Source organism: Neolamprologus brichardi, chromosome 6, assembly GCF_056152115.1.
Source record: "Neolamprologus brichardi isolate AB-2024 chromosome 6, ASM5615211v1, whole genome shotgun sequence".
NCBI classification, from domain to species: domain Eukaryota; kingdom Metazoa; phylum Chordata; class Actinopteri; order Cichliformes; family Cichlidae; genus Neolamprologus; species Neolamprologus brichardi.
The window spans coordinates 29,106,237-29,121,653 of NC_142109.1; the positions used below are offsets into that span (position 1 = coordinate 29,106,237).

The window sequence follows — 15,417 nt, forward strand, 5'->3', positions numbered from 1 at the left end:
AATGGATCAGGGATGTTAGGGTTCGGTAAAAACATAGACGTTTGTAACTTTAACCAGAAGAGGGCAGTGATACAACTTAAAATGTTACAAGCGGCCGTGAGCGACGGAGAAAATGGCACCTCCTACCCGCCAGAGGTCGCTGCAGACGCCGCCTGTGACAGTTCATTGACAGCCCCTCAGCTGGTACGGAACCGGAGGCAGCGTGCGGTTGCTTGGCTCAACCAGTCAACATGCTCAGAATTACGATCCGGGCAGAAATGGGATCCCTTTGGATTTTGTTCGGTGTCATCTACTCTCAGTTCTTGGCCGTATCCTCCGATGACATAGTTGTGGCATGCGGTGGATTCGTGAAATCCGACGTTGAAATCAATTACTCTCTGATCGAGGTGAGAGTGCAAATGTCCCGGCTAGCGTGCTAGCAGCTAACCAGCAGCTAGCTGGTTTGTGGTAGAAAGCTAAAGGTTGGGCGGAGTTTTTTGTTTCAATGACAGTTTGAATGAAATGAATAGAAAAGCAGTGTATTTGTGTTTAATCTGTTTCTGATTGCTCGCAAACATTTGTGAGTTTGGTCTTCTTTGACATTGATTTAGCTACTTACTAGATAGCTGATGGTAACTCAGCATTAATATCCATATATCACACAAGGCATTCACTGCTAATCCTAAAACCTGCAGGCGTTGATGAGTAAGTGCTCCCGTCCTAATCCCTTCTTTTTCACGGGCTACATGGGATTAGCAATTTGGTTAATTAAGATATTGAAATGAACTAAATCCAACAGACTAGATTGTTTCTTTGTTGCTAGCTAACATTAGTCGCTCAGTTTAGTTATTATAGTATGATCACTATAATAACTTTCATTATGATTAATGATCACTGTGTGTTCCTCATTCTCAGATTAAATTATATACCAAACAAGGATCACTGAAATATCAAACGGATTGTGCTCCAATCAATGGTTACTTCATGATCCCTCTCTATGACAAGGTATGCCAGCAACGGATTTGATTAGCTCTAACTAATTCTTTCACTGATGGTGAATATAATCAAGCTGTCACTTTAACGCAGGGAGATTTCGTTTTGAAGATCGAGCCTCCGCTTGGGTGGAGCTTTGGTAAGACTCTCACAGAAATCCCCATAATTCACAAATTATCATATAAAAGCCATTGTGCATTGTCCCATATTCTCTGGTCTCTTTTCCTTTTGGACTTTTAACTGTCATCAGAGCCTACCAGTGTCGACCTGCATGTGGATGGAGTCAGTGACATTTGTACGAAAGAAGAAGACATCAATTTTGTTTTTACGGGATTCTCGGTGTCAGGAACGGTGAGAATGGTCTTCTTGAAAAGAAATTTAGATTGTTATAGTATGTAGACAGAAAGTTTAAGAGTTAAGACTGTCTACTTTGCAAAATGTGTGATTTAAAAAAAAGTGCTTTGACACATTTGATGGGGTTTATCTAAATGCAAGAAAACTTTGGAGTGCTTTAAAGCTTCTTTAACCAATGCAACAAAGGTTATTGATAAAATAAATAGTAGTATCAAGTGGTGATTAGTGTCTAGTTTCCTCAAATATATTGTGTTTTGCTCAGGTTCTGAGTAAGGGCCATCTCATGGGCCCGGCTGGCGTGGAAGTCAAACTCAGCCGAGCCGGAACAGGGGAGAAGCTCCAGAGTGTCACCACACAGCCTGGAGGAAAGTAAGTTACTCACACCTTTGTGTTCATCTGTGTTTATGTTTGTTTCTGCATTATACAGATGTTTGAAATGAACTTGCCTCTTTCTTTCTTTTTTTTGTGGTTTTTTGCTTACACAGGTATACCTTCTTTAAAGTACTACCAGGAAAGTATGACATCACAGCTTCTCATCCTTCCTGGACTCTCGAACAGGTTTGTTCACGTTGTTATAAGGCAATCGATATTGCAACTGCACGTTGCATTAAAAACGTGTTGCCCATGTTCTGTTATGAGTGCCTCATGTCAGTTTTTTACATCTTACATCCACCAAACCCCATTTAGAATTAATGACTTATCATGTCTTTGGACTGTTGAAGAAAGCTGGACTTTACAAGTTGTAAAATAAATGACACAAAGTGTAACTTGGTTCATATCTGATGTTAAAATTAGATGGAAAAAGAGTGTGGTAAACTTTTAGTGAAAGATTTAAAATCTCTGTGTACAAAAATGCACTGTCAGATTTGTAATTGATGATGCGAATAAGCTCTCCCACATTATTTCCCCCCCATACCCACCTACCATCATACTCAGTACGACAGCGTCCCAGTTTCCAATTAAAGTACTGTCATTAATACTGTAGAGAATGCATGATCTCAGAGGTCTGTTTGATTCTGTATCGCTTGAGGGTAGAAAACTTCATTATTCACCTACTTGCTTAGCTGATACAGTTCCTTGTCAGGTGAGCAAGGTTATAACTAATGAGCTCCAGCAGTAATCACAGTGAACCTGACAGGGCCATTATTCCATCTCATAATGCAACTTATGGGCGACCTCTGCCATCTTCATATAGAGTACTACCTCAGTGCACGTCTCCAATGCAAATGCCCCGGCCGTTGACCATCTGGTGGTTGGAGGCTACGATGTCTCGGGGGAGGTCCGCAGTGATGGAGAGCCCATGAAAGAGGTCACCTTCCTACTTTACTCAGCCACAGTCAAAAGAGAGGTAAACCTCCATAATTTCCATTTTTGAACAGAAATATGTTGACTTTTCATATCCGTCCTACATTATATGTAAATGATCTTTAACACTTTACTTTAACTTAACACATTTTCCTCGTCTTGTAATTTCTGGAATATGCTGAATTTCGCGTTGCTCCATTGGTTCAATTTCAATGTTTGTCATTTCCAGGACATAAGTGGCTGTAATACTTCCCCAGTGGATGGTGCAGATTCTGGGGACAGCACGCTGGCCTACCTGTGCAGCGCTCTGTCCAGAGATGATGGTGTCTTTGTCTTTCCTTCGTTAGCCAGCGGCGAGTACACTGTGGTGAGTTATCGTCGCATTTTCTTTTTTTGTGTCAGAAATACAACAGAAGACCAAATGATGTATATGTACACAGTGCAGATACTTTGATTTAATAAGGAAGTCTTTTCCTTCGCGCCATAAGATTAGCTACATCATTTTCTGCTTTGTGAATTCCTATGTTGAAGCCTCTATTTGGCTGCTTCCATGTTTCCTATTTCTGGATGAGAGGGTGGAGTGTTTAATTATCAGATAGCGCCAGCAAGTTACATTCATTAACTCTAACAGGGCATTAGACAGTCATAGATACACGCTAATTAGCACTGCATAACATACAAATAGAGTACTACAATTTGATCTGAAAACCGGACCACAAATACAGCCTTATTAATCTCTGAAAAGCACCAAGAGCACAAAAATGATTGAGTTCATGTTCAGCGACTTGGCTTGGCTGAGGTCAAGCTTAGCAGACAGCTGCCAGAATAGCCACCTGCATAGGTGTCCACCTATCAGTCAAAGCTGCTTCACTCCTAATTGAATACATTGGAACCTGAATAGAAAGTAAACAGGAGAGTTGGAGCGAGACACGGTAAAGTCAGTTGTTATCTTGCTGAGGAGTTAGAGGTGATGAAACTCACAGCTTCTTATCCAACCACTCACAGCAGGTACTCGTTATTCCATTACTCCTCTCAGTATTTCAAAAACACAAATTTAAATCTTGCTTTTTTAAACTTGATGACACACACACAAAAATTGGACGTCAGCAGTACTATTTGAACTCTTTAAACAGCTCTAACGCCATTTAAAGAGGTTTGGGTGATTTACTTCAATTAACCAAACAAAGACTTTCATAGGATTGTGTTACAATATATTGTAATGACAACTACAACGTGTTTTATGTTTCCTGTTTTCTAATCCACCCCACATTTAGCTAGGGAATCCGAATCCAGTGCAGGAATTACATGTGTATGAACTTTTTTTACCGATATAACTACAAGAGACAAGGTGGTATGAATGATGGGTTTTATGAAAGCATCATTTTTATTTGCGAACAATGAAATTCTGTCTCCTCTGTCTTAGAGATGTAATCGTTTTTCCATCTAAATGTGCTTCTGTGAAATCCTTCACTTCAGATACCTTTCTACAGAGGAGAAAGGATCACTTTTGATGTTGCTCCTTCTAGGATGAATTTCAAGGTGGAACACAACAGCTTGAAACTCGAGGTAAAGAGAATTGTTTATCTTAATTTTTTTTAAATAGTTATTATTAATGTGTATTAGCAGGTTTCAAAAGGAAACAAGTTTTGTGCAAAATATTCAAGTTTGACATTGTGTCTCTTTATGTGTAGCCCATCTTCCGTGTGATGGGCTTCTCTGTGACTGGCCGGGTTCTCAACAGTCCTGATGGGGAAGGTGTGCCCGATGCTACAGTCTACCTAAACAACCAGATCAAGGGTAATCACGAAAGAAGACTCGTGTTTTCAGTAGAATATCGAACTATAGTTTTTGAAGTGGTTCTCTGTCACACTTTAAACTGTAGCTTGCTTTACCACTCTGTCCTCAGTTGTCAGCAAAGAAGATGGCTCTTTCCGGTTGGAGAACATGACAGCTGGCACCTACACCATCCGTGTCAACAAAGAGCTCATGTTCTTCGAGCCAGTCACAGTGAAGATCGCTCCTAATACGCCTCAACTTCCTGATATCATCACAGCAGGGTACGTTATAAGAATTAGAAGCTTATTACATAAATTTAGCTGCAGTGTAGTTCTTCATATTGTCATGACTTTGACATGATTTTGGTCCAACACAGGTTCAGTGTTTGTGGCCAGATCTCCATCAGCCGCCTGCCTGAAGGCATGAAGCAGCAAGGTCGCTACAAGGTCACTCTGACGCACAAGAGCACAGACAAGGCTTTCATTCGGACTGTTGAATCTGACCATCAGGGGGCCTTCTGCTTTCAGGCCAAACCCGGAGACTACAGTGTCCATGTAAGACTCGAGCAGCATTTTATTTTATATGACATATCCATATCTTAATTTTTATAACCTCTTATTTAATCAGTTTGAAAGCGAATTCAAATAGTATTAAATATATACAAGAAACTGACATATGTCACGCATACTAAATTTTCAGTTTTAATTGGTGAGCCTCCTAAAAGACGAACAGATGTCATGTTGTCTAAAGCGCAGATGGTGCTTTTTACCCATATTCTATGATATTTGCACATTTACGGCTTAAAAGTTGCAACAGATCAACATCATTGGAAAGTAAAAAACCCAAATCTTTAACTTTTTTTTCTAGAAATTCAGATTCCTCTGTGTTATCAAAGCAAAGCAGTTAAGCTTAGTGTTCATGTAGCTGTTTGATTAAAAAATATGGTTTTAAGCAAAATTAAATTTGTTTGTGTGTTCAGGTATCTCTACCTGAAGCAGAGGTGAAAGCAGGCCTGGCTCTGCAGCCTCAGGCCCTGGACATCTCCCTTGTGGATCAACCACTCACAGACCTAGTTTTCACCCAGTTCATGGCTTCTGTTTCTGGAAAGGTGTACTGTCTAGGTAAAGTCTTAGTAATTTACACTTTTTTTGAGAAGACAAAGTTTACCAAAGATGCAGCTTTAATCCATAAAGAAATATGTTTTCACACGAGCCAACCTTGTGTTCTCTGGTTGTCCTCTAGCTTCCTGTGATGACCTTTCTGTAACCCTGCAGCCAGCGAGTAGGCAGGGGGAGAGGAGGGCAGTGGCTCTGTCTGGGAGCAGCGACATCCTCAGCTTCTCTTTTGACAACGTTTTGCCCGGGAAATACAAAGGTTTTAAATATACTTCTAGTTTTTATTTTATTTTATTTAAATGTAAACTCTGCATGCAGTCAGGTTTTCACTGGAACAACTGAGTCAAGCATTCTGTACAATATAAACCCCTCAATCTATGCACACTTCTATTTGAAAGTTATAGTAGTTATTCTTAAATAGAGAAATGAGCGGGTCATCATCAGCCTTTCAATCACTGGTTTATAGCAGCAGCTTTCAGCAGGCATGCCATTACTCAACTAGTGTTTCCCCACCTTCTGGTAATGTGGATCCATCTGTTCATTCCACACAAACTCTGATCTGCACACACTGCATGTTTTTTCAGTTTATAGTGTTGCTGGGACAGTTTTTATATATAATATGTGTGCAGTCATTTTTTAAATTCTTTTTATTCAGAGATCTTGAACGGAACTTGTAATATTTTTCCACCTATAATAGTGCGACATATTTAATTTACATATTTCTCTTTTTCCCTGTCATTTAAAATGTATTTCTCACTCTCTAATCTTTACCACTTGTAGTAAGTATTTCTCACGAGGAGTGGTGCTGGAAACATAAGTCAGTGGAGGTGGAGGTTCTGGAATCGGACGTCTTGGGGGTGGAGTTCAGACAGATTGGCTACATTCTGCGCTGCTCCCTTTCCCATGCCATCACTTTGGTTAGTAATCAGCAGCTCACTCCACTTACACTACATGCTGCCTGTTAGATCAGATGCTTACGCTTCCATATGTATTATTGAATGTGTGGTGCTGCACAGGAGTTCTTCCAAGATGGCAGCAAACCTGAAAACGTTGGCGTGTACAACCTCTCTAAGGGAGTCAACCGCTTCTGCCTCTCCAAGCCTGGTGAGTTTCTTTCTTCTGACCTCTCATTAGCTCAACATAGGAGAAATTAGCATAATCAAAAAATATCAGACTGTACCAACTGTTCCCCCGTGCACAGTCGAAGAGTCTATGTCAGACTTATCTAAATATACCACTGGAACGTAATCATTAATCAGCTAAAAATGGCTTGTCCAGGTGTTTACAAAGTCACCCCTCGCTCCTGCCACCAATTTGAGCAGGACTTCTACACCTACGATACGTAAGTAATGTAACGCCGTGTCTTTTTATTTCTGGGTTAATGCAGCCAAAGCATTCTAATGACTGCTGTTGACCTGTGTGTAACAGTTCAGCCCCGAGCATCCTGACCCTGACTGCAGTGCGGCATCACATGACAGGACTCATCACCACCGACAAGACTCTAGACGTCACAGTCACGATCAAGTAATTATGACTCCGCATGAGTAGTCTCATATGCTCAAATGCTGCCGTGCATTTGCGTGTTTGGTTATGACCAGCTTTAGCGTTTTTATTTATTTTTAAATCCTCATCCCCCTGGTCAGGTCGTCCATCGAGAGCGAGCCGGCGCTCGTGCTGGGTCCGCTGCGGAGCCTGGAGGAGCAAAGGCAGGAGCAGCAACTGCAGGAGATCGAGCTGCGCCGTCAGGAGCGAGAACGTCGTGCAGCTGAAGAGGAAGGAGGTGCCAGAGATGATAGTCCTCCTATCCAAGAAAAGGCTGATGAACTGACAGGCCCCTTCCACTATGAGTTCTCCTACTGGGCCAGGTCAGTTTTTGCTCTTTAAAATACCACGTATGGCTGACGGCAAAACTTCTGTTCACTTTAGTGTTAACTTGGAAATTCCAGCTTTATATCTCTGTAGAAAATTAACAAGACTTGAGAGAAATTAAGAGTGGAATTCTGACTAATGCTAATCTGCTAATAATAACCATCACAAATCAGAGGCTCATTTGAGTCTAGAACTGTTGTTCATTGCTGTTAGTGATTTTTTTCTTTCTGTGTAAATATGCAGGGCTGGTGAGAAGATCACAGTGACTCCCTCCTCGAAGGAGCTGTTGTTCTACCCTCCTGAAGTAGAGGCAACTATCACCGGAGGTAAATTCACACAAAAAGAAAGCCTATTGGAAAGCTTAAAACGGACTCTGATACAACCCACGCAGGTTATTCTAAAATAAACCGTATCTTTGCTGTTGACAGAGTCGTGTCCAGGTCGGCTGGTGGACATCACTGGTCGTGCAGGTCTTTTCTTAGAAGGCAAGGTGTCACCAGAGCTACAAGGTGTGGAAATATCTATCACTGAGAGAGGCGCTGCTACACCACTCATTACTGTGGCCACTAATGAGATGGGAGCATACAGGTATGAGAACACGATGATAAAAATAGGGTGTGTGAAAATGAGAGAGAGGATATTCAAGAATTTTTCATTTGGGTAATGCTGCCTTCGGGTTCTGCTATAAATGTTATTGCCTTAGCAAGTCATTATACTAACAGGGTAGTTCATAAATGCTTTTTTTTTAAAGAATAAGTTTTTTGGCCTGGAGTGAGGTGTGAATTCTTTTCTATTTAGGACCAAAAAGTTAAAGATAAAAAAGGAAAAAAGTTGAGATTCGTGGCTGTGGGCGCAGCCATCATCATTTTGTTAATGACTGAAATAACCCAACAACTGTTGGATTCATTACCACGGAGCCACAGATGTTCATGGTGCCCAGAGGATGAATTTCAATGACTTTTGTGTTCACCTGTTTATTCCTCTTTTCTTTATTTGGAAAAAAAACCCCTGGAAACTTACGAAGCATCAACCAGACTAGCATTTTTACAGCAGATACTTTTTGACTCGTCATAAGAGCGAAAGCACAGGTGGCATTAGAGACATTGGCGCTGAATCAGTATGCAGAAAAGCAGGGCTTGCAATACATTATAGGGCCTGTGATCTGCGATCTTGATGCTGTTGTAAGCATCTTAGTCTGTAAAATTAGGGTCACAGGGACAGCATCACAGAGCTGCAAGTAGACTTTGTGTCCTTAGAGCAAAGAAACATGCCCTTTTTCTTTCACATGAGTAAAGCTTGTGTTGTATGTAGTGCTGTCAGCATTAAAATGACGTTAACGACGTTATAACGCCGCAAATCTCCATTAGCGAGTTAACGCGGATCGCCCCGTGTGTGAGGCTGCACGGCGTCAACGAGGCGCGTTGACGCCGAGCAGCTGGCGGTTATGGCGTCATTTTAATGAGATTAACGCTGACAGCACTAATTGTATGTATGTATTTTTTTCCATTGTTTTAGTATTGATGTTATAATAGGCTTTACAGATTGGCTTGTGTTCAAATCACGTTGCATTTAGTAATAAACAAGTATCTTGAAGAAATTCCGACCTTCACTTAACTTTCCCCCGCTTTTTTTCAGTGTGGGTCCGCTCCACAGTGACCGGCAGTACGACATCAGTGCAAGCAAAGAAGGTTTCGTGCTGAGTCCCGTGGAGGGCACCCAGGGAGATTTTAAGGCATTTGCTTTGGCTGGCGTCACCTTCAAGGTATATGCAGCCATGCTCACGTGCATGTATTACCTCCCAGTAATCATCAGACGTTTAGGTACTTTTTATATTTGTCCAGCTGTTTGTTCACAACTACTAACCCTCACTGATTATGGTGGTTGGACATGAGATAAAGAAGTGACATAATGAAAAGTACTGGTTACTGTATGTTTTGGAAAAATGTAATTAGAAGTCGGCTAGTCGGATCATTTTTGTGTTTTGCCGCGTGCTGTCAGTACACTGCCTTTGTGCTGCCCTTTGTTAAAAGGATCTGCAATTACCTACTGCGACCGTGAGATCCTGACACAAACGATCAGTATTAGTTTCCTTTTCACACTGTGTGATGAATTGCTTTGAAATCTCAGCATTGACAGAGCTTTGTGCCCATGTTTATTTTTCACTTGTACATCTTCTCTGAAATTAAGCTCACCTGTCAGCCTGATTACACCCACAATTTGGCGCTCACTCGAGCCGCGGGCTTTCATTATATTTTGTCCGTGTGATCTTTTATTGTGAAAAGATTAAAGGGGTTTAATTGATCAGGTCCCTGTCTAGCAGTAAAATCAACAAGTATTCTGGCTGTGCTGTAGATCAAATCAGAGGACGGTCAGCCTCTCGCCGGCGTGCTTCTTTCTCTGAGTGGGGGTCAGTTTCGCTCCAACCTTTTGACTCAAGACACTGGCATCCTCACTTTCAATAACTTGGTAAGAAACCTCTTATAGTCGTATGTCAGACAAACATTGTTGGTGGTTGATAGTAATTCTAGGGATGCTTTGCCCTGTGTCTTGGTTCACCTGTCCATCCGGTATTTTCTGCTTCCCACCTTTTCTTCCTCAGAGTCCTGGTCAGTACTACTTCAAGCCCATGATGAAGGAGTTCCGCTTTGAGCCAGCATCTCAAATGATTACAGTGGAGGAGGGTGAAAACCTCAGTATTGATATAACTGGAATCAAAACTGCATACAGGTAAATGAGTGTACATTGTCCACTGTTAGCTTGCAAGCATAGGAATATCTTATATACCTATACTCATCTGCTGGTGGGTACTGCAGCTTGCACGTGTGCTCATTGCAGTCTTGTACACTTGTCCTCAGCTGCTACGGAATGGTGCAGTCTCTCAACGGGGACGCAGAGTGGGACGTGGCTGTGGAGGCCGTGGGTCAGGGAGACTGTAGCCTCTACAGCGAGGACACGGTCACTGATGAGGAGGGCCGATTCAGACTCAGGGGTCTGCTGGTGAGGACGGGATGAGCTGTTAAAATAAGACCAGACTTGAGGATTGAAACAGATCATGGCCTCTAGGTGTTGTCTTGGATTACTAGGGAAACTGGTGGTTTTGCAAAGTGTGATTTGTAAGCAGTATATGATTTGCTCAGTCGTAATGGAGTGTATGTGATTATACCTCTAACTCATTTAATGTTTTTCTTGCAGCCGGGTTGCAAATATCTCATTCAACTGCGAGCTGAAGGCAACGACCACATAGAGAGGGCCTTGCCACAACACAGAGCTATAGAGGTAGGCAGCAGCTTGCTTCAAGTTTGTCCGGTGCAGATGTTCAGCATCTTTGGCTTTTAATGGGGGTTGAGAAATTACAATTTATAACAAGTTTCTTAGAGCTTTAAATATGAGAGGGGTCACTTGAGTGTCATAAAGGCACACATGCTTAAGCATAACTGGTTAGTTTTACATGTTTGGCTACATATTTAGACTATTTGTCAGTAGCTAATGTTGCAGTTATCTATGTTTAGAAAGTATTTTGTTTTGATTTAAAAGCTGTGGGTCAGAGTTGACTTGGATTACTCTTGAAGGCAAAGCTGCTACTAAATGAAGCTCACTGAGTGCTTATTTTAAGTTCAAGAATTTTGCACACATTTTCAAGTCGTACTCACACTGCTTTAACACACTTATGAAAACTATTACGGAGGCTATGGAAAACTTTAGTAATTGAATTGTTAAAATAACTGTGGGAACCCTGTGATTATGACTTATCGGCACCCTCATCACATGGGTCCTTTCAATATTCAGAACAAAAGCAGTGATAATCCCATTGCCAAAGTTTAAACCTCTCACTTCATAATTTTAGCTTGTCTGAAAAGTGCTGCGCTCCTAATCTCCCTCGCAAGGCTGGAAATGCCTTAATTCCCTTTAATTCTCTGTTATTATCACACCGTGTGACTCGAACAAAAAACTTTATCCGTGGTTCACATTGGGTATTTTCTTCACAAGTTTCATTGTTACATCTATATAATGAGCTCTATATTCCCTTTCAGGTTGGCAGTAGTGACATTGAAGGGGTCAACATTATCGCCTTCAGGCAGATCAATCAATTTGACCTCAGTGGAAACATCATCACGTCTCCTGAACACCTTCCAACACTATCAGTAGGGCGTTTTAAACCTGGCATTTTTGTCTTTCTTTTGAAACTTTTAAGTCTCTACAAGGCTTTTACATTAGCTGTAGATAAGTTAGACCTGTAATCATTTTGCTTTACCTTTACACTTTCCCCCCCCAGGTGAAATTGTATAAGAGTGACAATCTGGACAATCCAATCAACAGCGTCTCTCTGGGACAGTCCCTTTTCTTTCACTTCCCTCCTTTGGACAGAGATGGCGAGGTAATTCATTCTTAAAGAGCTCCTGTTATGCTTTTACTGGTTTGCGTAATGAGGTCAGTGTACGTTTAGTAATCCCAGTAAGCCAAAAGGTTCGGGTTTCAGACCACTAAGACACTTCTTTCCTACTTTTAGACATGTATAATGTCAGTGTGAGAGGACATCCCTATCATGGTTATGTCAGGGACAGCGCTCTTTATATGCGCAAATTTACCACCCACATGCTGTTCAAACCTTCTGTTTAGCAGTAGTAGCCAATCAGAAGAAACCTGGCTTAAAGGGAGAGCGGTTTTAAAGAGAGAGGAGGTAAAACACCTTTCTGAAGGTGGTGCAGGCCCTCGGTTCAATGAGGCCGAGTATAAGATAAAAGTAGGATTATTTTTCAACTGTGAAACATGCAAAGCAACTTGATGGTTTTTAAGCCAGTATTACTAATATATAGTGCTGTCAGTGTTAACGCAACATTAACGTGCTTAAGCTGCATTAACGCGAGTGACCTCTCACACTAATCTGCGTTAACTCGTTAACAGGGATTTGCCAATTTTGATGCGTTAACGTCGGTCAGTTCACGTTAATGCTGACAGCACTACTAAAATATCATTTACTTAGTCCTGAATTGCGTATTTTACGTGATTCATAGTTGGCTCTATGCAAAACATGACCCAGAATACACTGCTGTTTATCCATAGTCACCTTTCTCTTCTCTTTTCTAGAGCTACGTACTGATGCTGTACTCCACACTGTCCCGCTCCCAGTATGATTTCACCCTGCCTCAAGTCTCCTTCACTTCCACTGGCTACTACAAACATGTCACTCTTACCTTCCACCCCACTGTAAGATACAGATGTTTTTAAGTATATATTTTTCCTACAAAGAATATTTGTTTTGTGTTATTTGTTACAGAACAGTATGTTTCTATATAAATGTGTGTGCACTTTCCCACAGCGTAAAGTGCCTGACCAGGATGTCGCTCAGGGGTCTTACGTAGCTTTGCCGCTCACTCTACTTCTCCTCTTAGCGGCCTACAATTATGAGAAGGTACAGAACAAGTTGCATCTAATCAAGGCAGACTATTCAACCAAGCTTTTGTTTGATTTTTTCAATTTCTAAATGTGAGGAATAAATGTCACTAGAAGTGAGCCTTGTCCAGGCCAAGCCTGTAATGTATTAATACCCTGTAATTCTAATAGTTATCGCATGGTTGGTTTTTATAGTTAAAGTTTTTGAGCTTCATTTAATGCCTTTTCTTGACCTGTTTGCAGGTGATTCCCCTTTTGTTACAGTTGGGGAGCCGCATCCAGGGAGTGAGGAGCATGGCTCAAGCCAGCAGCGAAAGTGCTGCTATGGATGAAGCCAAACGTCAGGCCAAGAGACAGAAAGCCAGGCGAACATGAGGTGCACATTAAGCCACATCTTCGTACACTAAATTGCCCGCTAGCATCCGTGACCCCAACATCGGAAAGCAATGGGTTGCCAGGGTTACACTTCTTCATTGTTACCAACCAAGTGCTGTGTGTGCTAGTGAACTTTTTAGCTTGCTAAGGTGTGTTTGAAACAGGGCCCAGGCGAAGCCCAACATGAACCACTCAACACCCTTTACCACCACCTCCACCTCATCTGCCACTTTGATTCACTGGACCGATAGCTGACATTTTACAGACTGTTTTTTGTCCACAATTAATCTTAGGCTAATAAAATTGTTGATATTTGTAATAGAATATGAGCCATTTTTTATATTTGTAATTTATCCAGGTCAACAACAGCGTTTTGTGGGTTTTTTGTTTGCTTTTTTTAATGAGTACAATGCTTATTTTAATAGTCCTAACAATGTTTGGGACTGTGAGACATTGTATGCCTATCAGCACTGGGGCCAAGTCATTAAAACGTGGCTTTAATTTGATAAAGTGTTAGCTTAAAGCAGCAGTTCTCAAACTTTTTTTCCTGGCATGCCTCCATTTAGATGCTACACACACACACACACACACACACACACACACACACACACACACACACACACACACACACACACACACACACACACACACACACTTTCTCAGCATCAGCAAAGTTGATTATTTTACATACATAAATTATAGTCATAAAGCTTAATTTAACTTTGTATTTTTCCCTGGGTCATCCGCAACCCTCCTGCAGTGGATTTATGCCCCACCAGGGGGGCCCACCCCATAGTTTGAGAACCGCTGGCTTAAGGATATTTAAGGTTTCCAAACTATGTGCTGGTCTTTTCACAAGCTTAAAATGTTTTTAACTTGATGTGTCCCCATGGACTTGATCTAAGACTGAACTGAGCCTTATAATCCCATCACAAACAAGGGACTCTGTAACTTCCAGTTACAAGTGAAAGACAACCAACGATGTTAACGAGCTAATATGGTTGTTAGTCAAATCACATCACACAATGTCAATCACCAATGAAATACTGTAATGCATTCACTCCTGGTGGCATTTTATTAGGCGTTAAGTGTGATGTTAGACTTTTTGACTCCTCCGTTAGCTCAGGTACAGGATGTGGGAAATTTTGGTTTGAATACTGCGTTTTTGTTTTCTTTGAAGGATGGGCTGCGGTGGCGGGGTAGGGAGTGATAGGGCTAACTAAGAATTGATTAATTTATTAACATATGTTTAATCAGATGTGAACGATAACCTAGTTTGAATGCTATGACATGTTTTTTTCAGAAGTGTGGTTGATTTCGTTTTTTTCTCATTTATATTTCATATGTGTGACAAGCTAAATTAAATTTCAGAAGACCCATGTACTGAATTGAAAATGAATATCTACAAAGGGTCGTTCATGACCTTTAGATAAACTTGATGAGGCAGGATTGTGATTTCATAAGCTCATTGTCTTACTGCAGAGCAGTTTAATGCACTGTGAAATCTATGTACCCCAGCTCTTTTTTTCTGTATTGAATTCATCTGAACTTAGCGGTGGCTGCCTTTTCACAGAAAGATGAAAAGGCCACTGACTATTTACTGAGTTGAAAGATATTCCAATTAGTCCACATTCAGAAGTTGATTACTTTGGTTGGGGTGGGAGACGGAAGATGAGGGAGGTGGGGTGTAATTGTCATTTGTTCAGAATCTGTTAATTTTTCAGATAATCAATAAAGTTTGACTGGAATAAGATGACCTTTTTTATGGCTTTACCTGTAGGGGGCAGTGTAATGCTATAGGATAATATAACAGGCAAGAACTGTAACTCCTCATCCTTTAAATGTTACAGTACAAAACTCCTATTATATCAGTTCTGGATCACAAGAAGTCGACTCAGAAAATCAATAAGTCTGAGTCTGACTTATCTCATTACTCCCCTTCACCCGAGCAGTACGTGTTATAAAGTGCCTTAGGGCAGTGGTCCCCAACCCCTGGGCCTCGGACTGGTACCGGTCCGTGAATCGTTTGGTACCGGGTCGCGAGAGTTGAGGCTCAGGAGTGAAATGTATGGTTTTCAGGGTTTTTATCGGTTTTTAGCGTTATTTGTTATCGTTTTTATCGTTAACTCGGTTTTCCTGGGTCTTTTCACGTGTGTTATGAATAAATCTTCTTTTTTTCGGTACCGGTACTAGTTTTATTTTGTTGTATTTATCCGCGACACCTTAAAGGCTGGTCCATGAAAATATTGTCGGGCATAAA

At 41.2% G+C, this 15,417-nt stretch overlaps 1 protein-coding gene across 1 annotated transcript; it reads left to right on the forward strand.

The window, feature by feature from the left end:
• Positions 1 to 185: 185 nt before the first annotated feature.
• Positions 186 to 15,210, forward strand: nomo (nodal modulator). Its single transcript, XM_035907653.2, has 31 exons — positions 186 to 386; positions 895 to 984; positions 1,066 to 1,111; positions 1,223 to 1,323; positions 1,589 to 1,695; positions 1,812 to 1,884; positions 2,522 to 2,674; positions 2,861 to 2,998; positions 4,108 to 4,197; positions 4,323 to 4,428; positions 4,538 to 4,688; positions 4,784 to 4,961; positions 5,387 to 5,528; positions 5,650 to 5,781; positions 6,303 to 6,439; positions 6,539 to 6,626; positions 6,801 to 6,864; positions 6,951 to 7,046; positions 7,166 to 7,387; positions 7,635 to 7,717; positions 7,820 to 7,979; positions 9,027 to 9,153; positions 9,744 to 9,857; positions 9,991 to 10,118; positions 10,247 to 10,388; positions 10,584 to 10,667; positions 11,423 to 11,533; positions 11,665 to 11,766; positions 12,477 to 12,596; positions 12,709 to 12,801; positions 13,026 to 15,210. Exons 1-31 carry the CDS (start codon positions 231 to 233, stop codon positions 13,155 to 13,157), a joined length of 3,666 nt encoding a protein of 1,221 aa, XP_035763546.2. The 5' UTR covers positions 186 to 230; the 3' UTR covers positions 13,158 to 15,210.
• Positions 15,211 to 15,417: the final 207 nt, after the last annotated feature.

What these genes read in the sequence shown, in the direction of transcription:
- nomo (XM_035907653.2), top strand. Translation starts at nt 231, where the DNA reads ATGCTCAGAATTACGATCCGGGCAGAAATGGGATCCCTTTGGATTTTG. An exon ending in CTTCCTGGACTCTCGAACAG is followed by an intron (nt 1,885 to 2,521) that starts GTTTGTTCACGT and finishes ATCTTCATATAG; the next exon opens with AGTACTACCTCAGTGCACGT. An exon ending in TTTCCCATGCCATCACTTTG is followed by an intron (nt 6,440 to 6,538) that starts GTTAGTAATCAG and finishes GGTGCTGCACAG; the next exon opens with GAGTTCTTCCAAGATGGCAG.